Here is a 24,381-nt window from a genome sequence, read left to right on the forward strand (position 1 = left end):
GTCCAGAGCTGCAGTCTGTTGCCTGCATGCTCTGGGCAGGGGCATGCAGGCAGCGGATTGTGGCTCTGCTTTGCCTTTTTGCAGTGGTGACAGCATGGTCTGGAGCTGCAGCAGAGCTGCAATTTGCTGTTTGCATGCCTCTGCCTGGAGCATGCAGGCTGCAGATCATGGCTGTAATTCAGCTCTGGACCACGCTGTCATTGCTGCAAGATCCCAGTGTGGTCCTTGCCTTGCTGTGTGCCCTGCCCTGGCTGCTGGGGCTGGTTTCCGAGGAAACCCCAGCCCTGCAGGGCTACTGCCAAGGTCTCCGTGGAAACTGGCCCCAGCCATGTGGGCAGGGGCTGCTGGGAAATGGAATCCACTCCCATGCAGATCCAGCCCATGAACTGGATTTTGCCCACCCCTGCTTTAGAGGCTGCCCCTCATACCACTCTGAGCCTTGGGCTGAGACTGAAAAGGTCAGTGGTAGAGCAGGTGCCTTATGAAGTGGGCAGCAAGGAATGCTGGGTAACCTAACCCTCCCACCGGTGGGACAGGGCTGGGTCATCTACCTCCTCTGAGCCAAAGAGCTTGGGCTTTAAGGCAGGGACATGCACTTCCTCATAGCCTTTGTGGTGGAGTCTGGCCACCTGGATCCACCATTTTGCCCATTCCTGGTCTAGCTCCATTCTTTTTGGAACCAACCTTCAGGTAGTTGAAGGCTGCTATTAAAATCCACCTCAGTCTTCTCTTCTACAGATTAAGTCAATTCAGTTCCCTTAGCCTCTCTTCATAAGTCAAGTCCCCCAGCCCATTAACCATTTTTGTTGCCAATTATTCCACTTATTTTCCGTAGTGGGAGTCTCAAAACAGAACACAGTACAGGCAGTCCTCAACTAACAATGTTTTGAGTTGCAGTGTTTCATACTTACACCATAAATTGACACCATGTTTCAACTTTACAACGCCAGTTTCGACTTTACAGCACTTGATCCAATGCAACACCACACCAGTGAACAAGTTCGCTGCAGCTCATCTCCCTGGAGAACATCTGTCCAGATATCCTTGGACACTTTCTTTAAGAAAGCAGCCAAGACTCCAGAAAAACCTGCATCCAAGACTCCTGAGACACCTCCAGCCAAGAACCCTTCAAGAAGTCCAACCAAAAGCCTTTCCAAAAAGTCCAGCAAAGCCACCTCAAAGAAGTCCTTCCAAATCAATATGTTTGCTATTTACAATATACATACGTTAATGTAGCTATAGTACTCATCTATAATTGAATGAGTAAAAATTGTGGGGTGTTTTTGGTGAAAATAGGGTATTGGGCCTTGGTTTAGGAACCAATCCCCCATTTATAACACTGTTTCTTATGAGAAAATTGGTTCCGAGTTGCATTTTGAGTTGAGACAGGGTTTGTAGGAACCAATTGTGTTGACTGACTGTACTCCAAATACGGCCTCACCAGTGCTGAATAGAGGGAAAGAATCACTTCCCTTAATCTGCTGCAATGCTCCTACTAATGCAGCCCAGTATGCCTTTAGCTTTCTTGACAACAAGGGCACGCTGCTGGCTTATGTTCAGCCTATTGTCCATTGTAACCCCAAGGTCCTTTCTGCAGAGCTGCTCCTTATTCAGTCAGTTCCCAACCTTATGTATGGCTTATTATGTGACTCCAATCACTGATCACATGGATCTTGGTTTTCTCTGTTAAAAAAATCCAAAATTTGCTAATTAAAAAAAAACAACAAATCCATGTTTTTCCACAATTAAAATGAAATAGCACTATGTAGGTATCAGTTGAACACAATGTTTTATTGAGATATTTACAATTTTAAAGCAATTTGGAAACCTACCAGTGCCTTAATCATTAATAAAATAAATTCTAAATACCTATACATTTTGGCATTTGATTTTGGTATTTTTATCATAAAAAATCAGTTTCCTCTGCTTTCTTCACTCATCAGGATGGAGGTCCAGCTATGGATATTCCCTTCTGCTGCTTTGTGGTGCTGAGCAACCCTGATATGGCAGCACCCTGCCCCTGCCCATGCCATTGCCCCTCACTCCTAAGCCACAGCCCCCAGTCCTGCTGGTGCCCTGTTACTCCCAACTCACATTTCCCTGTCCCACCAGCCCTTCCTATGCCCCTCACTCCCAACTGTCCCCTCCCTCTCCTTATCGGTATCCCTTCTGGCTTGTAGCCCCCATCCCTGCCAGTCTTCCTCACTCCCCACCTACAGCCCCTGCTCCCTGCAGCTGCCAGGGCTGTATCCTGCCCACTCTCTGCCCTGCAGGCACCAGCTGCAGCCAGCCAGTAGTACCAGAAAACCCAGTTGTTGTGGCCCCAGTGGAGGGAAGAGCACAGAGCCTGGGCCCCTTGCCTGTCCATGGCTGAGAGTAGAGCTGAGTGAAGTCAGAGCAGGGGGGTGGTATGTAGACTGCCCGCTGGGGGGCTTGGCACTCCCTGCCCTGCTGCCCTCCCCCTGGGAGCCTCCCTGGTGCAGTGGGCAGGATCCAGCACAGGAGGACAGCGCAGTGTGGGAAGACTAGGTGTTGCTGCCACTCCACCACCAGAAACCCCATACCAGCCACATTGCCATGGTGAGGGACCACCTGCCCACCCAGCAGCAGTGGGGGCAGCACAGAGTTGTGCCTCCCCACTGCTGCTGAACAGGTAGAAGGCTTCCCACCTAGGCAGCACAGCTAGTGCAGGACTTCTTGCTGCAGCAGTGGCAGCAGCGGCAGCAGCATTGAGTCTCCCCACCCTACTCTGCCCTCCCATGCTGGGCTCTGCCTGCTGGGCTACAGAGACAGCTTCTGCCTAGTGCCAGTGTGGCTAGCCCTGTGCCCCACACCCTGCTGTCCATGCAGAAATCGGGGTGAGGGGGAGCATGTGCTCCTTCCCGATGTTGCCAGTGTGTGTGGCTGGACCATGCCTAAACAGTTCCCAAGTCCTGACTCTCCCTCCTGCCCCCATCCCATAGACTTACTTTTATCCAGTTACCAGGGCTGCTCCCACCACCCTGCATAACTGTATTGCCAGCCACTGCACACAAGCACATGCTTGTGGTGCCTCCTGCCACTGATTGTTCTCCCCCCACTTTCTCGAGCTACCAGCAGCCCCTAGCAGGCCAGAACTCTGCTAGCCTGCAAGGGGAAACTCAGAGTTTCCCACTTCAAAGGGAAAAAGCCGGGTTTTTCCAAGAGAAATGGAAAACCTAGATCCCTGCTGATCAGCATAACATGTTTATTGTTTTCACTGCAGTGTTTTAAAGCATCCATTTAAAGTAGCTGCACAACTGCACTTGGTCTTTGGAGATGTGCACCAGGGAGGACTCCTTCAGAGTTCCCATGCTGGGCACCAGACAGAGCTAAAAAAAGGCTCTGGCTATCCCAGGCCTAGGCTGATGGCTGTGGGTAGAGGAGCATCATGTCCTGAGGGGCAGTTCCAAAGAGGATGGAGCTAGTGTTCTCAGTGGTGGCAGATGACAGAACAAGGAGCAATGGTCTCAAGTTGCAGCAAGGGAAATTGAGTTTAGATATTAGGAAAGACTCTCTCACCAGGAGGGTAGTGAAGGACTGGAACAGGCTACCCATAGAGGTGGTGGAATCTCCATCTTTGGAGGCTTTTAAGATCTGGCTAGGCAAAGCCTTGGCTGGGATGATCTAGTTGGGGATGGTCCTGTTTTGAGCAGGGGGTTAGACTAGATGTGACTTCCTGAGGTCCCTTCCAACCCTCACTTTCTCTGATTCTGTGAACAGAGGCGTGCTGGCCAGGGAAGAACTGGGCTGGCATGTGGGGGCGACTGCAACCCAAGGCTCCCGCTGCTTGTTACCAGTCTTGGGAGCCTCCCTGTTTGGCCCCCCTCCCCATACCCTTCAGGCTCTTCCAGTTGTCCTCATGGCAGGATGGAAGCCATGGTGCCCCAGGCATAAACATGCCTGCATCATCATCTCCCTCTTGTGCCTGGTGCCATGTCCAAACCCCAGGACAGGCCTGTTTGGAGAAGCAATGCCTGTGAGGTGGGGCGGGGTGTGTGCATCACCTGGTTCTGGTTTGCAGCAAAGCAGCCACTGGCATGGGCACACTCAGCTCCTGACTAGCCTGGCACAGACACACATGACATTATGAACACTGCCCTCAGCCCAGGTCTCTGCTGAGCTCGAGCCTGATCCACTCCTGGGCAGTGTGTTCCATGGGCCTTAACCCCAGCAGGCCAGGCACTGGCATGATCCTGTGGCAACCTTCCTTGCAGAAGGGCTGGGCATGGGGCAGATAGCTCAGGACTGTGGGGGCAAGAGACCTGGCACAGCCCCTATCCTTGTCCAGGTCCAGCTTAAAGTAGCATGAAGCAAGCCCTGCAATTTCCCCAAGGGGATTGGTGCCAGTGGGACCCTCCAAGATTTGGGGGAGGCTTTCCTGAGCAGAGGATTTGCCCCGTGTTTTATGCAGGGAGAGAAAAGAGCCCTCTCCTGAATAGGGAGCTAGGACAGCAAGAACTGTGTAGGGTGTACAATGTTGTAAGGGCATCTTCATCCACCCCAGGGCAGTCCCAGTGGCTGGGGGGAGTGGTACAGGCAGGGCCTTGCCTGATGCTGCTCTCCACACTCCCCCAATCCTGCCAAGGAAAACCCAGTACCTTGACCTGAAGGCTCCTTTCAGCCAGCGGGCACTAGTAGAGAGCTGGAGCAGCTCCACAGCTCCCACAGACCCAGATCTGGGCTTTGTCTGATAACGATCTGTAACGTTTATTCTCCTTGTAAAAACGCTGGTTTGGGCAACACCAGCATGCATGAAAAGAGTGGTGAGGCTGACTGGGAGGATGGGAGCTAGGCTGTCCTACCCTGGACCAGCCACACCCCAAGAGGAAAGGGAAAGCAGGGAGATTTCCAGTGCTGTTATAGTCCCTGCTATACATAGCTTCTGAAGTGGGGCAGGAGGTCTTGATGCCGGGCGTTACTGGCAAAGAACTCACTGCCCAACAACTGCTTACTGTAACAGTTTATTTATTCATCAAGGTTGATCCATGTTGAAACTGCCTGCTCCAGCCCCGTCCCCAGACAGGCACCAGGACTGAGCCACTGTCCCACCTCAGATAAGCCCACTGACACCAGCAGAACAGGAGACTGCCCTCCCATCCCCCCAGCCTGGAGCAGGCAGCTGGGGATCCCATTGCTTCTAAGGTACATGTAGCTGAGGACAGAGAGGCTCACAGATGACAGCAGATGCTTGCCTGCCTCCTGAAAAATACTAGTGTTGTCTTAGTATGTCAGAGGGGTATCTATACAGCAGGGCCTAGATCTCCAGCCCAGGCTCCCAAACAGCCAGGCAGCCTCGAGGTAGAAACATAACCAGCCCAGTGGGCAGGGAAGCAGTGCCAACTCCCCTCCAATCCAGGGGGGGTGTTGTGCTCTGGCTTCATGCTGGGCTTCCCACTTCAGCCCCCTTACCCCCAGAACAAGCCATGGGGAAAGGCACTTGGGTAGCAGCAGGGCAACATGGAGGATGGCTGTAGTACCTCACATAGAGCCTACAGTACAATCTGGGCTGGGGCGCTAGTCCTGCCAATAGACACTGCTCGAGTCTGAAGAGCCCAGTGCTGCAGAGCTGAGGTGGCCTGGTGCTTTCTGGCCCCAGCCAGCGTGGAGGGGAGAGAAGCAGGCGGGAGGGCAAGCCTGTTCATTCTGTACAGAGGAGATGCTTCACGAGGGCAGCGCCCGTGAGCACAGAGAGGGAAGGTGCAGACACTACAGTTCACAGGCCAGGAAAACACATGGCCGGGGGCAAGATGCAAACTCCCGTCTCCAGATGGGGAATGAGGAAGAGTCCAGAGACAAGAGGGGGAGGAGTGTCGCACCCCCAACTTCCCAGCTGGCTGGATCTGGGCCGGCCCTCAGGCGTAGCCCAGCTGTGCAGGACTGCGGGTGCCCTCAGGCTTGTGCTCTGCATTGGGCAGGCTGGCTTTGCTCTCACTGCTGCTGGTCTCAGCTGGCCTGGCAGAGATGTAGTCCCGCACCTCAATCTCCATCCTCTTGGCTTTGAGGGTGGCTGCATGTAGCTTCTCCAGGAAGTCGGGCATGCCTGGCAGGAGACACAGGGTGCCATGAGCATCAGAAGGGACACAGTCTGTGACACACAGTCTCAAGCCCCCCATTCAAGCCCTAGAGAGGGCAGCCGCCCCCAGCCACTCCAGGTCCGGTCCCAACCCTGCCCCCAGCCCTGCATGTGGCCTGGGGCAGCTGCCTACTTTCTGCCCAGCTAGTGCCAGCAGTGGATGAAATGAATACCAGGCTGAGACACCAGACACCGGCACCCATGTTCTCAGCCCCAAGGGATGAGAGCAGTACTATGGACCTGCGAGGCAGTGGGGCCCCTTCCCCTGCTTTCAGTGCTCAGAGCTCTGCCAAGCTGGCTCCAGTGTCATGGATGTGCCTTCCACAGCTTGCAGGACAGAGGGGTATTCAAGTCACAACTTCCCGAACAAGCCACTCCCAGCTCCCTGCGGGCTCTGAACACATCCCAGTGCTTCCTGGGAGCAGAAAGACACAGGGTGGGGTCCACTTCGGGGCTCTGAGCAGAGACCATGGTAGATTCTCCAGCAGCCTCTAGGGGCCACCTTCCTTGTGCTCCTGCGCCCCCTGCTGGCACCTGTGAAGTCCTGCTGGCCCCAGCACTGTAAGTCCCCTCCCAGCCTGCTTCTCTGCTATACTGAATGTCCACAGAAGCAGCTGCCAGAGCCTCCAGCCCACCCTGGACAAGGGAGTCAGCCCACTCCTCCTGGGGTCCTAAGGCTAGTGTAAAAAGCTACAGAAGAGCTTCTTCCCACTGACCCTCTGAAAACTGCAGCCACCTCCTTCCAGCTCAGTGCACAGGCACAGCATCCTGTGCCCCTCCCAGGCTACTTGTTTGGGAGTCCAAACTCTCAGCAGCAACTCAAATACATGAGATGATTGCACTGCAGAGCAACAAGGCCCAGCTCCCCCTGCCATGCCCCAGATAGGCCTGCTTCTTCTCTTGAGCCAAGAGGGGAAGCCAGGAGCCTTCAGCTCCACAGACAACAGATCCAGACCCTAGGTCCTTCTCTCACCCAGGTAGGAGCCTTTGGCCTTACTCACCACTGGAGACCATCCAGCTGACACAGTAGCGGGGGAACACGGTCTGGGGGTTGTCACTGTATGTCAGCAGGTAATCAAAACCATTCTATGAACAAAAGTAGCATCAGTAACACATGATCTATCAAAGGACCGTCAGCAGCTGCAGCCAATCTTATGGAGACACTGCAGATCCCAATGAGCTGACAGAATCCCCTCTGAGGCAGTCCAATTCAAAGGAAGGTGGAAACCCCCAGCCTTGATAGACACTGCATTTCTCCTGGGAGAACTGTCCAGGATCCTACAGACATGCCAGGATTGAAATGTGCTAATGCTTTCCCTGGACATTGCTAAACAGAGATGTCAGACCATAAGCCAGATTAGACCCCAGAGAGCCACTTTTCCACCCCACCTGCATGCTGTATCCAGTGCCCGCTATGGTCAGATTAGGATGGAAGTGGTGTACAGCATGGGTCCTGGACCAGCCAGAACAGGCACCATGTGTGGCTCAGTCCTGGACCAGCCAGAGTGGACACTGGATCTGGCATGCAGAAGTCCCTCAATGCCCTCTGCTGTATCTTGAGACTGCTGCCCCATGTCCCGCCCCTTATGGCCACAGAGAAAGGCTCCATCCTCTTTATCCCTTCAGGGATTTGAGACCTGGGAGCAAATGCCCCCTTGCTCTTCTCTTTTCCAGACTCAACAGTCCTAGTTCTTTCAGCCTTTCTTGGTAAGTCACAGCTTGGACAGCTATAGGAGCAGAAAGGTGTAACACTTACACCAGTATAAGCCATTACAGCAGGAATCAGCAAGCCCCAGCGCACATGTCAAAGCATGGCACATGAGACCATTTTGCTTGGCACACCACAGGCAACCCAAGCTCTAGGCAGCTGCCACTGGCTACGGAGCCCAAGCTGCTTGCAGCAGGTGGCCAGGAGCAGCTCCTGGCTGCCTGCTGCAGCTGCCCAGACCCAATGCTGGCTGTGGCAGGCAGCCAAAGGCTGCAAGCAGCTGCACTGGGCTCCAGAGCCCCAGCTGGACTCTGTGGCAGATGTCCGTGCACCTAGGGGCACATGGCAGGGAAAGGGCTGGGGCAATGCAACCCTGGCCTCTCCCCCACCATCCACCCTAGAGACACATGCAACCGCTGCCAGCAATGAGGATTGGGTCTCTTGTGGCTCCCCTGCTGCCTGCGTCTGGCATGCCAAGCTGAGGTGCAGGTCGAGATCAGGGTTATTTTGGTCCTCCAGCCAAAATGTTGCCGACCCCTGCATAACAGCATCAGTCCACACGTCTACAATTTTTTCAAGCGTGGACAGATGCAACTCCTCAAAAAGGCCCGATACTCAAAGGAGGTCACTCAGTGCTTCTATACCTCAGACCTGTAGTTTCCAGTTAGGAAGTTATTGGAGCAGCAGATGAATGAACTGCCCAGAACCACAGCTAATGAACGTGGCCACTGCTTGCCCCATCACCAAACTCCCAACAAGCCCCATGGCCAGACGTCAGTTTCCCATTGGATTTCCACTGCATGTGAGAAGTTCCTTCTCAACAGGCCAGTCCCTAGGAATAGCGCCCAAGTGGGCTTGTAAATCCCAGCTATGACCACTTTTCCCCCAGCTCTTGGATGGAAACTCCATGGACAAGAGCTCCCTGCTAGACTGAGCTGGGAGCTGAAAACCCACTTCCTCTGGTGGTTTGGTCTGCCCCTGTAGGGGCAAGGCTGCTATCTTGACTCTGCTCCAGGCCTCCTCTACACATTACACCAAGGCCGTGATTAACATGCTTAAGGTGCCATCAAGCAGGAAACAATAATGCTCAGCACAGACTTTGCAATCCTTGGCAGGAGAAGCCAGAGACCTGCATGGAGTCTTGAACCCAAGGCTACCCAGGCTGGGACCAACAATTAGGTGATCATCCAGGGACTGAGGACTCCAATAGTGGGATTCTTATGCCGCAACCCTCACCCAAGTGGGAACATCTCAGCTCTAGGGTTTCCCATCAGGAGCAGGGCAGGCACAGAGCCAACCTTGAGGCACACAGTAAAAACTAACACCAGAAAGCAGAGGATGGAGAGTTCTGCCATTCAAGAGACATGCTGCCCGATTTGGGGTTGGCTCTTGGGGTCCCAGCCCGCCAAGAACTCACCTCATCAAAGGTCTTGTGTGGACGGATGACCATCTGCGACTCATAAGTCCGGACACGGACATACTCGGGATCCTCCGGGATACTGGGGTGCTCCACTGCCCTGGAGGAGATGCAGGAAGAGTGTTACGATCCCAGCTAATGTCCTCAAGATACAGGTCCAGACTCAGGTTTTAGCAAGAGGCATTGCCTCAAAGGAGATGGCCATGCACCAGAGCAGCAAGCACAGACTTCCCACAGAGGCATCTAAAGCTTCAGTGACAGAAGCTCACCCAGGACACACCTGCCTAGGGAACCTGGGGACTCTCTATCACCAGGGGTGTTCAAGGACAGGTTGGACAGCCACTGCTTGGGAATCATCTAACTGTAGTGATGCCCATGCTCTACCATAGGGATTTCCCAGGCTTCTGGACTTTGCTGGTTGTCCCCTTCCCCCTCTTTCTACTACATGTGTCGGGGGGTTTAAAACTTCCTCAGAGCTGTTGGCTGCACCCCAGGCTGGGGATGGTGACTGCATTGTGCCAATGTGCCTGTTGGGACTTAAAGCCAGAGCTCCCTGGTTAGAGAGCTTAGGGTTATGCTGATGCTGCATTTGGGGTCAGGAAGGAGTTTTACCCCCAGGTCAGATTGGTAGGGATTGCAGGGGTTCCCTCTCCTCTGTAGCAGAGGGCACAGCCTTTACATAGGATCTAAGCATATATTACTGTTTTATAGATGCAGGTCATTGACTGCCATGGACCCCTGCTTTACCTGTGGCAGGGTTGGGTGTGATATCTGGTGTTGTGTCAGGGTTGGGGGTAGTTTTACAAAGAGGCTGGGCAATGGATTTGTCTGGAATGGTTTAGACAGAGCTGGGCACTAACTAGCATAAGAAATGGAACACGGTGTGAAAGAAAAAGAGCAACCTCTTGATGTCACCCTGCGGGCGCTTCTCCAAACCCATATCCTGAAGTGGGCACTTCTCTCTTCTGCCCATGCCTAGTCTGTGATCATCTTACCCAGGATGTTAAGAGTATCAGGCCCAAAGGCTTGACTAGGGGCTTCCATAGTGAAATGTACATTAGTGGCACATCGCTAAGAGTTACTTGCTGGGGTCTGGTGGAAAAGACTGCACCTGCCCACATAATCAGAAGCAGCCTCATAACATGCATGTGCAAGGCGGCAAAAGAACCAAAGGATCCTAGGAAAGGTGGGCTGGAAAAAGCACCTCAAAAAAGTCATCTAGTCAAGACAGGTTTGTCCCAACTTAACCAGCAATCAGCTCAAAGTAAAAAGGCCTGAAAACCAGAATCTTGCCACACAAAGCTTTGGGCAGCTCATTCTAGCAGCTGTCAAAGCAAAGTTTTAGGAGACCTGGGCAGGAAAACCAGGCTCAGGGCTGAGACCGACCAGCTCTGACCTGGCCACTGCTGAAGCTCCATGTAGTAGGGCCCACAGACCATACATTGCCAACCCCAGAGTTATAGAAAGGGCTTACTATACTGTCAGCGAGAACCCAGTTGTCCAGTTAAAGCAGGGAACACTGCACAAGCTAGAGACAGCCAGTCATGCTAGAAGGACAGCCCTCTACCTGGGATCTCTCAAGCATATGTTAACAACCTTTTACAGAAGCACCATAGTTCCCCTTGTTTTACTGGTGGCAGATTTGGGTGTTATGTCTTCTGTTACACCAGGGTTGATGGTAGTTTTACAAGGAGTTTAGATTATGGATTTGCTTAAGACGGTTTGGACAGGGCTGATCCTACCTCAGGCAGGGAGCTGGACAAAGTGTGACCTCTGGAGGTCCCTTTCAGACTGATTTCTCTCTATGATTTCTCTGATCACAGGAGCCTGACTAGACTATAGTGGTAATACATACCGTGATACCAGCACCATCAGATTATTTTCCTTATCAACATTGTACCGCCGGACATAGACATAGTCCCGTGAGTACATGGGGTACTAGAAGGAGAAACACAAAATCAGTCCCCCCCATCTCAGGGTCGGGAAGAAACATCCTGAGGCAGGTAAGGGAAAAGAACTACTCACCGGGAAGTGGGTTACCCAGTGGACCACTTCCGAGCCAGTGGTCACATCTCGCTCTATCACATCCAGTTTGATGACTAGAGAATCCCATTTCTTTCGGTACTCGGTGTCCAGCTAGCAAGAGAAGAAAGGGCTCAGGAGAAGGTTAACATGGAGCAAAGTGATAACATGTTCTTCCAGTCAGTGGTGGTTATGCAAGGAAAAGGCAACTCTCTTGGGAAATCAGACCCAAGTCTGTTGAAAAGCTTGTGAAAGCCCAGCTTCGCCTGACCAGAAAAGACACTCCAAAGGGGAAATTTAGGAGCCCTGCTGCCATCTCACTGCACAGTGGCACAAACCAAGACAAAAGGCAACATGGGGTTCCCCTCTAATGCTGTTTCTGGCAGCCTGGTTTTACAGAGAAGTGGTTTGTGGCTTTAGAATCTGACCCTGTAGCCTTCTGCAGCACGTGACTAAGAGTTTAAGGTGGACAGCCAAGCAAGCTGCCGAAGTCCGGCCTCACCAGTGACTTCCCACCCACCATGCTCCTGATGCACTTGGGTCTGGTTTTGGAGGCACGTGCCCTGGGAAAGCCATCTTTCCTACAAAACTCTGTCTCCAGGCTCCAGCTGCCAGGCTCTTTCTGGCCAAGAACACTCCTCAGCCTGCAACATCCATCACGCAGCTTGAATTCTCTTGGTAATAAACACTGGGGAGTGGAGATCATCCCATGGATACAAAGGACAAGCCAAAGAGGGGTGAAGCTAATGGCTGGGGAGCAGAAGCTGTACTCAGAGACCCACAGATTGCCAGCTAATGCTAAACTAACTTGCCTGTGGGCTTTGCTAATTCCCACGTGAAGCCAGTAAGGCATTTTTTCTCCTCTCCTATTCCTACAGGGGAAAGAAAAATCCTGTCCACTTCCCTCAGGAGTGCTGGATGTTGGCTGCAGTCCAGGCTAGAAAGGGAGACTGGGCTGGACCAGTGTTCCTGCTGGGACTCAAACCTGGAGGCTCCTGGTTAGGGGGTCTTTGACCTACACTTAAGGTTCAGACTGATGCTGCATTGGACATCAGGACTTCTCCCCCCTTGTCAGATAGGCCCAGACTGAGGGGTTTTGCCTTCTTCTACAGCAAGGGTACAGCCTTTGCCTGGGATCTCTCGAGTACATTTAACTCCCTGGCAGCAGAAGGGCACTGCCAGCCCTCATCACCTGGAGCAAAGCTGGAGGCTCTGAGTGTCTCTAGGCCTTGCTGCTGTACACATGGCTGGAATGTGGTATTAGGAACAGGTCAGACAAGGATGTGTCTGGCAGGGCTTGTATGGGACTGATCCTGCCTTGGGCAGCACTGGGACTAGCTGTGACTTCTGGACAGCGCTGCCTAGTCTGGCTGTGACTCTAAGACTCTCATCACACACAGATCACCTGACTGTGGGCAGGTGATGATGAAGCAAGTGCTGCTACTGGCAGGCCACCCCTGGTTCTTCTCTGCCCCACAGCCCATGTCACAGGCTGGCTGCAGCACTAGGCAGGGACATGGTTGTATTTCTGCACCACTGGGTTTTCTGAGCTCAGACATAGGGTCTGGGAACACTCACCTGCACATTGAAGAACTGCCTGGGGGTCACATCTGTGTAGGTCCCAAAAACTGCAGGGAAGGAAGACAAAGAGGTGTAAGCCAGGCTGTATGGCAAGGTCAGAGGCAGACAGAGCTGGCACCATGGCACACAAAGAAGGGGAAGACAAGGGTGGCAAGGAGAACAAAAGGACATGGAGTGATTCTGGTTGGGAGCAGAACAGCTTAGTATTGGGAGGAAAGGAAGCTCCAGCCAACACACACAGCATCTGAGAGGCACACGCAGCCATACCAGGCTTCCCACGAGACCCACAGTGCAACAGCTCAGCCGGGGTACGATTACCTCTGTACTGATAGAGGTGGTTCCCTTCAATTGGCCGTCGCCACAGCTTGAAGTGCTTCTTGTCCATCACCAGCTCCCAGGCGGGCTCACTGCTTGCTGGCGTTACAGGCTCTGGCCGCTCCTCACTGCCACTGGGGAAGAAGCTGACCATCTCCCGCATGCGCTTCATCTCTTCTGCGGACCTTGGGGAGAGGAAGGGAGATGCCCGGTATCATCCAGCAACCTGCCTGATATAGCCTCCAAGGCCAGCTATTCGCTTCTAATGAGCTAGAGGCCTCAGTCATCCTGGTGATGGCCACAAAACCCAACAGCTCCATTGCATGCCCCATCCTCTCTCATAAAGTCACAGGCTCAGAGCTCCTTGGCTGGCCTGCAGACATGGCAGGTTCCTAGTGAAAGCTGTTAAAAAGCAACATACTTTCTCCCAGGCGCTGGGAAGGCTAAAAAGCAGCAGTGGAGGGCTGTGATTCATGCCAGATGTGGTCATTAGAAAGCTGGGCCAGAAGGAGCAATTTTGGGATCAGATCCCAATTGCACCACTACCTGCAAGGACAGGAGGAGCCCAGGACAATAGTCCCAGGCTCTCTTTATGCTGGCAGGTGGAAAGTTAGGTGCTACAGCCCTGCGCATGGGGCTGGCAGTCAGCTGTCTGCTCTGGGCCTGGTCTGAGACTCACGGCTGCCAGCCTTGATCCCTGGACAATCGCTGCTTGTTGGTCCAAGCCTGACAGCCTCAGGTTCAAGACTCTTTAGTTTCTATCGCCAGAAATTGAAAACTCTCTTCCCAGCATAAGTATTTTCCATATGACAACACCTTAAACACATTAATCAAGGCATAAATGTAACACATGGAGCAGGTCTGGAACAGTTGCAGCAGCAGCCTTTCTCCTGCAGGGGCATGGCAAGCCACTGAGGGAAGTGGCTTCTCAGCTCCTGGCTTAGTCTAGCAGAGATTGTCCATGGAGTTTCCAGCTGAGAGCTGGAAGAGAGGTGGCTGTAACTGGGATCCACAAGCCTGTTTGGGTGCTGTTCTCAGGGAACGGCCTGTTGAGGAGAAACTGCTTGCGTGCAGTGCGAATTCAAGAGGAAGCTGTGATGTCTGGCCACAGGCTTCCTGGGAGTTTGGTGGAGAGGCGAGCAAAGGCCATGTTTATTAGCCATGGTTCCAGGAAGTTCATTCACCTGCTCCCCCACCATTACCAGCTCACAGTGCCTCTCTCCTATGTGTACTGGCCAGACCCCAAGGGAAAGAACATAGATGCCAAGCAGCCATCACTTCCAGACAGATACACAGATACTGCAATATTCCTGCATATCCCATCACTAACCCTGGAGCGGCTGATCTCAGACAACAAGACTTTACAAACCAATCTGAGGTGGAAACTGTGGAATAAGAAGTCGCTCACAGACTGGCTCCAGATACGTCTGGTCCAGACCAATGCTATGAATTCTTATCCTGTGACCTGCAGCAGTTTTGTCCCTATATGGATTACTGCTTTATTTCTCTTTCCTACCCCCTGAACCCCTCAGCACTGCCCCCATCTTTCTCCTCCCCCCACTTACTATTCAAATCACTGCTTTCTATTTAGCAGCTCTGCTCCCTGCATTCCCCTCACAGCATCACATAATGCCATTGCTTACAAAAACTTACGCATCTCTAATTTAATCTAGAAAGCACAACAACCCCTTCCCCCTCTTCTGCCCAATCTCAGACTAATGGGGTGAATTGCTTCTCCCCATTCTTGGAACAAGGTGAAGCTTTATGAGTTAGTTTGTTCCCAGAGGTGCCTGGAGCCAGAACAGGTAGGAGGCAAGGCCCATGCTGACACAGCCAGAAGGGAGCTGTGCCAGATAATCCAGGACAGGGCAGTACTGAGCTGCTGACCATACTGCAATTAGCATGTCAATCCTGTTATGAGTGGAGGTCCCATGAGATCCAGCTGATCTCTGTGCAGCCTATTTCAGATTACTGATGAGTCTTCAAGAGTGCTTTTGGCCTGCCCAGCAGCTGGCAGGAAATCTCTAACAGCAGCTGCCATTGGTGGGTTGCTCTTTGCTGCAGCACATTGTCCTACCAGGGCTAGGCCACAGTCCCAGGACAGCCAGGAAGGGAAGCATTCACGTAACAAGCTCAGCAGCTCAACTGACCACTGAATGTATGTGGCAGCTAGGCAAAAAGCCATCAGAAATGAGTAGCACCGCTCCACCCTTTCCCCCGGACTCCGCAATAGTAGGAACAGCACTTCTTGACGGCTACCTCTTTCCTATGGTAGCCTAACAGAAGTGTCATGACTCCCACCAGGTATCAGGACATGGTTAGACTCTGGCAGCTTTAGCATGCTGTTCTTGGCACCTATAGGCAAAGGCCTTTCCTGGTGAGGCAGGCAAAGGCCTGTGAACATTATCCTGCAGCCACTTGTGTTACCCACACTTTTCAGGTCCCAAAAGATAAGGACCTTTTGGGAGTGGGGAAAAAGGAGCGTATTTTATGTGAGAAAATACAGTATCCAACAATTATTTTTTGCTGTTACTTGACCAGTCTGTCAACCCACTTCCCAACCCTACTCACATGCCCCCACTTTGATTTAAAGAGCACCAATTGACCAACATCAGAGAATGGGGGCTACTATGGGAGATTTAAATTCTGCACGTGCTCACTTGTAGGATTCCAGGCTCAGCCATGAATGCAGCCTTGAATGTCAGGCCTGCGACAGCAAGTTTCTGCAGATCCCTCCCTCCTGGCTCTGGCTCCAAGGTACATAATTACATTTACAATTACTTATGATCAAGCATTACCATTTTTTAAATAGAATCTCACTTCATCATTTCACAGAAACAACAACCTTAGGTTTTGGTAATTACAAAACCTTAGGTTTTGGTGCTAGCAAGTGCATTAATTATGTACACCTACGACTGGAGATCAAGCACTGATGAGAAAAAAAAAAAATTCATACATGGTAGGAAGGGAAGTGGCCAGGTAAAAACCAGGTCTAACTTCAGGAAGCAAAAAGAAATATATTATTGGTATCAAGCTCAAGCCACAGAGACAAGCAGGAAAAAATTAAGCTGAACGCAAAAATATAGAGAGGAGAAATATCCGAGAAGAACCAAGGTTTCTTTTTTCAGCTTGTGATACATCCACCTAGCCCTTGCAACACAGCAGATGTTTGTGAAATACAGGTAACAGGCAAAGAGGAAAAGCTTCTTATCTGAATATAAATAGAGGTATAAAGAGCTTTAGTTGACTTGATAACAAGACGCAGATGCAGCCTCTCTCAACAGGCTGAAATAAGTTTTTGTGACAGCTTTCGACTGCAGTTTTCTGTGCCACTGAGAATGGTGACACCAAGTTTTCAACCATGAAAGCTTTACCAGCATAAGTCCAGATTCCTGTATAGAACAGCGAAGCTCCATAATAGATACCAAGGATATATGACAGGACGTTACCAAGCCCAAGACATCGGTCTTGGATTCTGTGCTTTCACCAGTATTACTGCAAAGGGGATGGAGTAATTAGTCATAGAACAGGGTGTTTTCTTTCCAAGGCTACTATACCAACCTCTTTCCTAGACACCTTTTTTTGTTGGTTTTTACCATTACCTTATTTATTCACATACCACTCACCTCTCCCCCTGAAAATTAGCCATCAAAAACTGAGGTGTGCATCTCAACAAGGAAAGTGATACTGAACTCTTGTTCAATTAAAAGGAAAAGATTTTTCCCCCCTTCATTCTATTTTCCCAAAACAAGGCATGTGGTACATGAAAATGCAATAAGCTGGATTGTTTTTCACTGCAGTCCTAGGCAGTGGGTATTTGTCACCCTAATTCAGTGATTCTCAAACAGAGTGTCAAGGCAGGTTACACCAAGTACTATGAACCAATACAAGTACTAGTACAAGTACCAACTGAACAGAATCATAGAGAAGCTGGGTTGGAAGAGACCTTAGCGGTCACATCCAGTCCAAACTCCATCCCACCCTAATCCTTGAATACAGAGCAATCAACCCAGAAACCCACAAATCTGCAGGTGTTAGAAGGTGATGGGAAGGTGACCATCTTTGGCTGCAGCCAATGCCAAATGCCTCTAAAGAAGGCTTAAAAACACCCTGACGCTCAACACTTGGATTGGAAAGTGATCAGCTTACGAAATCTTGAAGGGGAGAATTGCATATAGTACTAGATACTAAATATGCAAGCCTAGTCCCTGCAAATACAGGTGCCAAGTACACACGTGTAGTCTCTGCCCAAGGCAGGATCTGCCCTGTCCAAACCACCCTATACAAATCCATCATCTGACTTCTTAGTAAAGCTACTGTCAACCCTGACACAACAAGACAACACACCAGAATCTGCCATGGGGAAAGCAGGGGGATCATGGTGGCCAACATCCTGCTACTATAAAAGGTTGTTAATTTACACTTCAAATGCCACATCCCTCACTACAGAAAAAGGCAACCCCCCCGCCCCACGCACACACACATATACAGTCCATACCAATCTGACCATGGGGCAAAATACCTTCCTGAACCCAAACAGGGCAATAGGTCTGACGGAGCTGAGGGGCAAGACCAATTAAGTCAGGAACAGCTGGGTGTGAGTGTCAACAGGAGCACTGGCACAGCCCAGTCAAAATTTCCAGCTTAGGCTGCAGCCAACACCCAATGCCTCTAAGGCAGGCTTAAAACCACCCTGACACATATAGCTTTTGGATTAGAAGGTGAAATATTTGGAGAACAGGTGCCAAGCGTGTCAAAAAGTCTCCTTTAAAAGGAACCTCCCTTTGGGGGATAACAGACAGCAAAGTACAAAATACCACTAACCCCTTCTGAAAGCCTGAGCTCAGAGACATACAGGGATGGTGACAAGAATACGACCTAAACACATTCCTTACCAGCCACCAGCACCTGCAGATTGGGGTTTTCTGGGTTGATTGCTCTTTATTCAAGGATTGGGGGTGATCCTGCCTCAGGCAGCAGACTGGACTAGATGCAACCTCCAGCCCAACTCCCCTATGATTCTATTCAATTGATAACAGGTCCAAAGTGCAGAATAAGACAGTTTCCTGCTGCACACACTATCAGTCCATCCATAATTCACGTATCTTTGTGCACTGTTCTCTATCGATACCTCTACTCTTTATATTTCTTCCCAGTGACCATCACCTCACACCCAGGCTCTTCTAACATCTCTTTTCAAAGCTGCCAAACTAACACATTCTTAGATTGCAGCTATGAATTCCTGTCCAACACCCACATTTGGATTTAATGCAATAATATTAATAGCTATGTTTATGCTTAATTGATCAGAATCTTTGCATCTGAAAGGGCACCTCTGCCCATGAATACAGAACCAGAAGAGGACCCTGGGTTTCATTCCCAATTTTGTCCGATTTCCAAGCTGGACTCAAGCAAGCCTACCCGTCTCGATCTGTTCAGAACAGGAATGATAGGTTCCCATGTTGCAAAGCGCTCTGAGCAGCAAAGGCAGAAGACAGAGGATAGCATCTCAGGCATGAATACAAAGACATGCATATGGCACATGGCAGGCCAGGCTAGCTTTTTAGTCTGGTTTTTATACCGCTGGCAGGTCTCTGTCAGATGCGAGCAAGGATATCACGCAGAGCAAAGAATAACTTCTCCCACATTGTCTTCACAGTTTCCATTAATGCCAGTTTCTGGCACAGTGCTAGCAAATAAGATGCCAAATAAAGGGTCTCTGTCTGGCTCCCTTCCTCATCCCCTATCCCGATGCTTAACGGTCTGAAAAGCTTCTTTTCCTCCTATGTTAAAGCTACATTCTTTCATACGTACCAGGACATTGCAGACATCCACCAAATGAGTCAGAACTGTGAAAATCTCAATGAACACTGCCTTCCAAATACACTGGCAGAGCCAGTCTGAAGGAGACCCACTTGTTAGGTCTGCCACCCCCTCTCCCCCCCCCAGTTCATTTGGAGGGCCCAATCCTGTAAATCGTTAAGCCCACTAATAGCTACAGTACTGACATGAGTAACCCTTGTGAGCAAAAGAGGATTACTCACTTAAGGAAACTCTTATGACAGACTTGACCCCAACCCTGCAGCAGTCAATGGAAAACTGCTGTAGGAAGGTCTTGCATTTGAAAATATATCTAACTCCATCCAAACCATACAGTCAGGCCAACAAAAGATATCATTCTAAGATATCCTTGCCCCACATAATTTCTGGACGATCATGCTTCCATTTATGACCAAGCCATAAGCCTGCAGGAATAAAGGAGCCACCAAAGCTAACCTGGATGATGGAATAAGAATTCACAGTCCCTGCGTAAACCATACTTAACCCAGTCCAGTCTGTGGGCAAGTTCTCATTCGGCAATTTCCCAACTGCATCAGCTTTTAAAACATTGCTCCCTAAGAACAGCCAGCAATGGAACATGCGGAGAGACTAAAGCAGAGATGGGCAAAATGCGGCCCGTGAGGCCATTCTATCCAACCCACAGGGCCCCTAAAAAGTTTAGAAAATTAATATTTATCTGTCCCTGGCTGCCTGTCATGTGGCCCTCAATGGCTTGCCAAAACCCAGTAAGCAGCCCTCTGCCCAAAATAATTGCCCACCCCTGGACTAAAGCATTTGCTGCAGGCCTGCATGTCTTTCTGCAACGGATGTCAGAGGTCCATCTTACCCCGTCTTTGCCCCACAGCACTCCCAGCACACAGTCTCAGCAGCATGGGGGATACCAAGCCATTCCACCCATTGCTGCCTACTCCACACACTTGTGGTCTGCACGCTTTGTAATCCTGTCCTTATGTCCCACCCAGACACCAAGCAGTGAGGACAAGGATGCCTGGCAGAAAAGCATATACTCCATCCTGATCCTGCGAGCCACTGAGGACCTCAGCTGGCAGCTCCTCCACAGAGCCATTGCCACGGGCGTGCATTTAGCACACTTCCTGTACTCCCCCGACACCTGTTTATCCATGGTTCCAGCAAGTCCCAGGACCTCCTGGTCAGACTCCTCCTACCCTAGCCAAGCTGGCAATCTACCTGACCAGGATGAAGGCTGTGGCTAGGAGGAACCCCAGGGACTGCAGAGCCACCTTCCTGTCCCTGCTCTATGCAGAGTTTCACCGGGCAGCATCCACTGGCTCCCTGGACGTGTTCCAGGGCCTGCAGGCACTGTCTGGTGCACTCTTCTGACCAGCGTTCCCACTGGGAACACTCATTTTAAACCTGTAACCTCACTTCTGTCCCTGTTTTCTTTTTAGTTGTCCCCCAAAAATCAAGTAATGTATACCCAATAGCCCCCCCACACACACACAATAACAGGAAGGAGCTAATTGTTGCTCTGTGGGCATCAAGCCTACTTATACATCAAATAGGCCTGCGTCACATGGCAGCAGAGAGCAGAAGCTGAAAGACAGGGTGAGCTGAGTCTGACCAGGGTTTTTTCCCCTTGTTCCTCTCACCTGCAGCCTCTAGCCTGGCCTGCAGCACTCCCCATGAGTTGGGAAATCTGGTGGCAAGGGTGCAGTGGCAGTAACGCCATCCCTCCCTGATGCCAAAATTCAAAGACTTATGGGACGGATTGGAGCTGGGCCATGACCCTCCCCATGGATGGCCAGCTCAGAGTGAAGCCATGCCCCCTTCCCTGCACTCAGCCAAACTGGGCAAGGGCATGCCCCCTCCCTTTTGCAGAGCCAGGCCTGCACTCTCCCCCGCCTTGAATGGCTGGATCAGTGCCAGGCTGCCCCCCCCCAACTGTGTGACTGGGTAGGGCTCTGCTGGATCCAGCCCGTGGAGGTTGAGCACCACTGGCCTAGGACATTGTGATTCAAAGCTGTGCCCCTCACTCCCTTGCTTAGTAGCTACTGGTATCCCTTTCTCCAAGAACAGGGCTCATCCCTTTGAGAATCAGGCTGTGGACACTGGTGTTAGAAGCGGACTGGCCAAGTTCACCAATGACACCAAACTTTGGGGTACAGCGTCCACACCCAAGGGTAGGCTGGTGATCCAGGCTAACCTTGACAGACTTAGAAAGTGGGCAGATAAAAACCTGATAACATTCAATACAGAAAAATGCAAAGTACTCCACCTCAGGGGAAAAAAACCCACATCATGCTTATAGACTTGACAGTACTACGCTCACCAGCACCACAGCCGAAAGGGACTTGGGGGTCATGATTGACCACAAGATGAACATAAGCCACAAATGTGATGCTGCAGCTGGTAAGGTGAAAAAAAAAACCTGTGGCTTGCATCCATAGATGCTTCAAGGAAATCTCAGGATGTCATCCTCCTGCTGTACTTGGCCTTGGTGAGGCCACAGCTGGAGTACTGCATCCAATTCAGGGCTCCACAATTCAAGAAGGAAGTGGAGAAGCTTGAGAGAGTCCAGAGGAGAGCGATGTGTATGATCAGAGGGTAAGAGAACAGGCCTTATGAAGAAAAGCTCAGAGGCATGGCACTCTTCAGCCTGGGAAAGTGCAGGCTCAGGGGTGACCTGGTGGCCACCTATAAGTATATAAGGGGTGTACATCAGGATCTGGGAATGCCTGTTCACCAGAGCACCCCAAGGGATGACGTAAGGAAAAACTTCTTTAGTGTCTGAGCCCCCAAAGCCTGGAATAGACTCCCTCCAAGGGTGGTGAAATACCTACTCTGGATTCTTTTAAGAAATGTTTGGATGCTTACCTTGCTGGAATCCTTTGACCCTAGCTGACTTCCTGCCCCTGGGGCAGGGGCTGGACTCAATGATCTTCCAAGGTCCCTTCCAGCCCTAATGTCTATGAAATCTATGAAAATACTATCCCCACTCAAGCATCTCTTTTCTGAACTGAACAGGTCTGGCCTCTTTGATCTCTTCCCATATAGAAGCTCTTCCATACCACCAATCATCCTTATTACCTTTCTCTGGGCTGCCTCTAGCTCTTCTATATTTGTTTGGAGGCATGGGGACCAGGACTGGGCACAAGAGTCAAGGTGTGAACACCCCAGGGATTTATAAAAGGGCATCACATTCTGTTCTGTTCACAAGTTCCTTCTTAACAATCCCTCATTGCCTGTTGGACAGTGGCTGAGCACCAAGCTGAGCTGTCCACAGCGACTCCCAGATCACTCTCCTGTGTGCTAACAGCTAATGTGGAGCCCAGGGGTGGATACAGGGTGGGCATGGGAGCAGCTGCACCCCTTGATTCCTGCTCCGCCCAACATTTAAAACCAACTGCCTGGCAATGACAGCAGCATTTCTATTCAGGCAGCAGTGACAGAGTCAGTTGACTTCATGGCTCATCTTAATCTCCTAGATTCCTTCTAAACTCTTCACTCCATGGGCATTAACAAGTGCTTTTTTAATGGCCAGGATGTTCCACTAATCCAGCTACGCCTTCTAAAATTCTCTCGTCTGCTAGCCTCTCTCTCTTGGTATCAAAGCTAATGTTTTACAGGCCCACAGACTGATTTTAACTAGGAATATAAATAAAAATGCTCCATTTGACTTCTGATTATATTGGTTAAACAGCTAACCAATAACACAGGCCTAGTCCTGGTTGGGAGGTGCAAAGCCCTGGACTGATGCTTCCCCTGACCTGCACTAGAGAAGGAGCTGCAACCACCTGCCTGGAGCAGCACAGGGGAACTGGGGGCTGCACACTGACCCATTCAGACACAAAGACAAACAGCTCCCACCTGCTGCTTGGAGCCACTCCCCAAGGCCTTTGACGTGGCGGGGAGGTGACAGTCACAAGCCCTGCCAGGCAACAGCCCACATGAAGCTGGAGACAGCAGCAGCAGGTGAGGTGTTTCCCAGCCCACTGCATCCATGGGCGAACTGGGAGGGAGAGAGCAGATTAGCTATGGGTACTAGTCCTCCCCACTGCGCCTCCCCTCCTCCTTGCTCCTCCCTCCTGCCTGCCATACAACCTTACTGCTTAGGTTAGCTGGTAATGCATTACTGGTACAAATGCACTTCTCATTTAAATGTTTAACCTTTCACATCCTGAGTTCCAACTCTAGCTAGAGACATGAACTTGGGCCTTGAAGTCACTGTCAGCCAAGCCCCAAAAGGCCAGATTCTGGTTCATAAATCTGAAAGAGACGTACTTTTCATTGCAATGACTCCAGGGATAACGAGGCAACATCTCTCAATTATGTTTTGGCCAAGACTCCTGTGGCTTTTATATGAAACAGCAAAGGAATGCATATTTTACTCAAGTCACCTTTTGGTTTTGCTTTGATCATGAACTGAATCACATTGTGCCAAGCCCCGGCTATGTTAGCAAAGTTTCTAGCTTTCTTGTTATCAGGAGGAAAATAGCTGTTGTGTTTTAGGTGTTGACAGGGCATCACACCACCTGCACCCTTTTCAAAACTCTGTATCTGCCCAGGGTGGACCATAAAGACCATTCAAAAGGAGAGAGACATTTACATGGGTGCAGCAGAGAGATCAGGGTGATAATAAGGAGCCAAGAAGTTAGTCAACTCCCTCAGCACCACCTGGAGAGCAATGCCACTGCCATGATGCAAGGTTAAAACAGGAGTGCTCAGCTCCCAGCCCACAGGCTGGATGCAGCTAACGGACACCAGCAGGGCTGAACGTTTGGTTGGGGTGGGGGCACCAGTGGCAACCACTTGTCACTCCTCTGCTGTCAGAAAAGATCTGGGAGGAGAGAGCGCAGCACTGTGCACTGAACCGAGCACCTGGGCCCTGATCCTAGCACACGGACTGGCCCCGATCCCAGCAACATGGGGGCCTAATCCCAGCACGTTGACTGGCCCAGATCCTGGCGGCACGGGGCCCCCAGTGGCTCAGTCCGCGGACAAGGGCGCCGGCTCGGGGTCGATGCTGGCGCCATGGGGACCCGCACCTACCTCCGCAGTTCCTCCTCCTGGATCCGCCGCTCCTCCCACACGAAAACGCCAGCCAGCGCGGCCAGCAGGCGGCGGGCGGTGTGTCCGGGGCGGCCCTGGCCCTGGCCGCGGCGCCACAGCCCGGCCGTCAGGTCGCGTCGGGCCCGGGCCCTCGGGGCGGCGGGAGGGCCCGGGCTGGGCCGCAGGCGCCGTGGGGCCCAGACGGCCAGGAAGCGGCGGGGCAGCAGCGGCAGCACGGCCACGGCCGGGCCCCAGCAGCGAGCCCACATCCTCCCAAACCGCAGCGCAGCGCAGGGCCCCTCCGCGCGCTGGCCCCGATCTCGCACCTGAAGCGCCGGGTAGGCCACGCCCCCAACCCCAGGCCCACCCCCGCTGGGAGGCCATTGGAGAGCG

General features: G+C 51.5%; 1 protein-coding gene across 1 annotated transcript; it reads right to left on the reverse strand.

Moving 5' to 3' along the window:
* Nucleotides 1–1,772: 1,772 nt before the first annotated feature.
* On the reverse strand, nt 1,773–24,357 carry STARD7 (StAR related lipid transfer domain containing 7). The gene is made up of 8 exons (XM_090055350.1): nt 23,989–24,357; nt 13,141–13,322; nt 12,820–12,869; nt 11,245–11,355; nt 11,075–11,157; nt 9,220–9,319; nt 7,096–7,180; nt 1,773–6,061 (listed from the first exon to the last, which is right to left on the reverse strand). Exons 1-8 carry the CDS (start codon nt 24,255–24,257, stop codon nt 5,874–5,876), a joined length of 1,068 nt encoding a protein of 355 aa, XP_089911476.1. The 5' UTR covers nt 24,258–24,357; the 3' UTR covers nt 1,773–5,873.
* Nucleotides 24,358–24,381: the final 24 nt, after the last annotated feature.

The sequence above is a fragment of the Crocodylus siamensis genome, chromosome 6, assembly GCF_052110815.1.
Source record: "Crocodylus siamensis isolate JL-2025a chromosome 6, ASM5211081v1, whole genome shotgun sequence".
Taxonomy (NCBI): domain Eukaryota; kingdom Metazoa; phylum Chordata; order Crocodylia; family Crocodylidae; genus Crocodylus; species Crocodylus siamensis.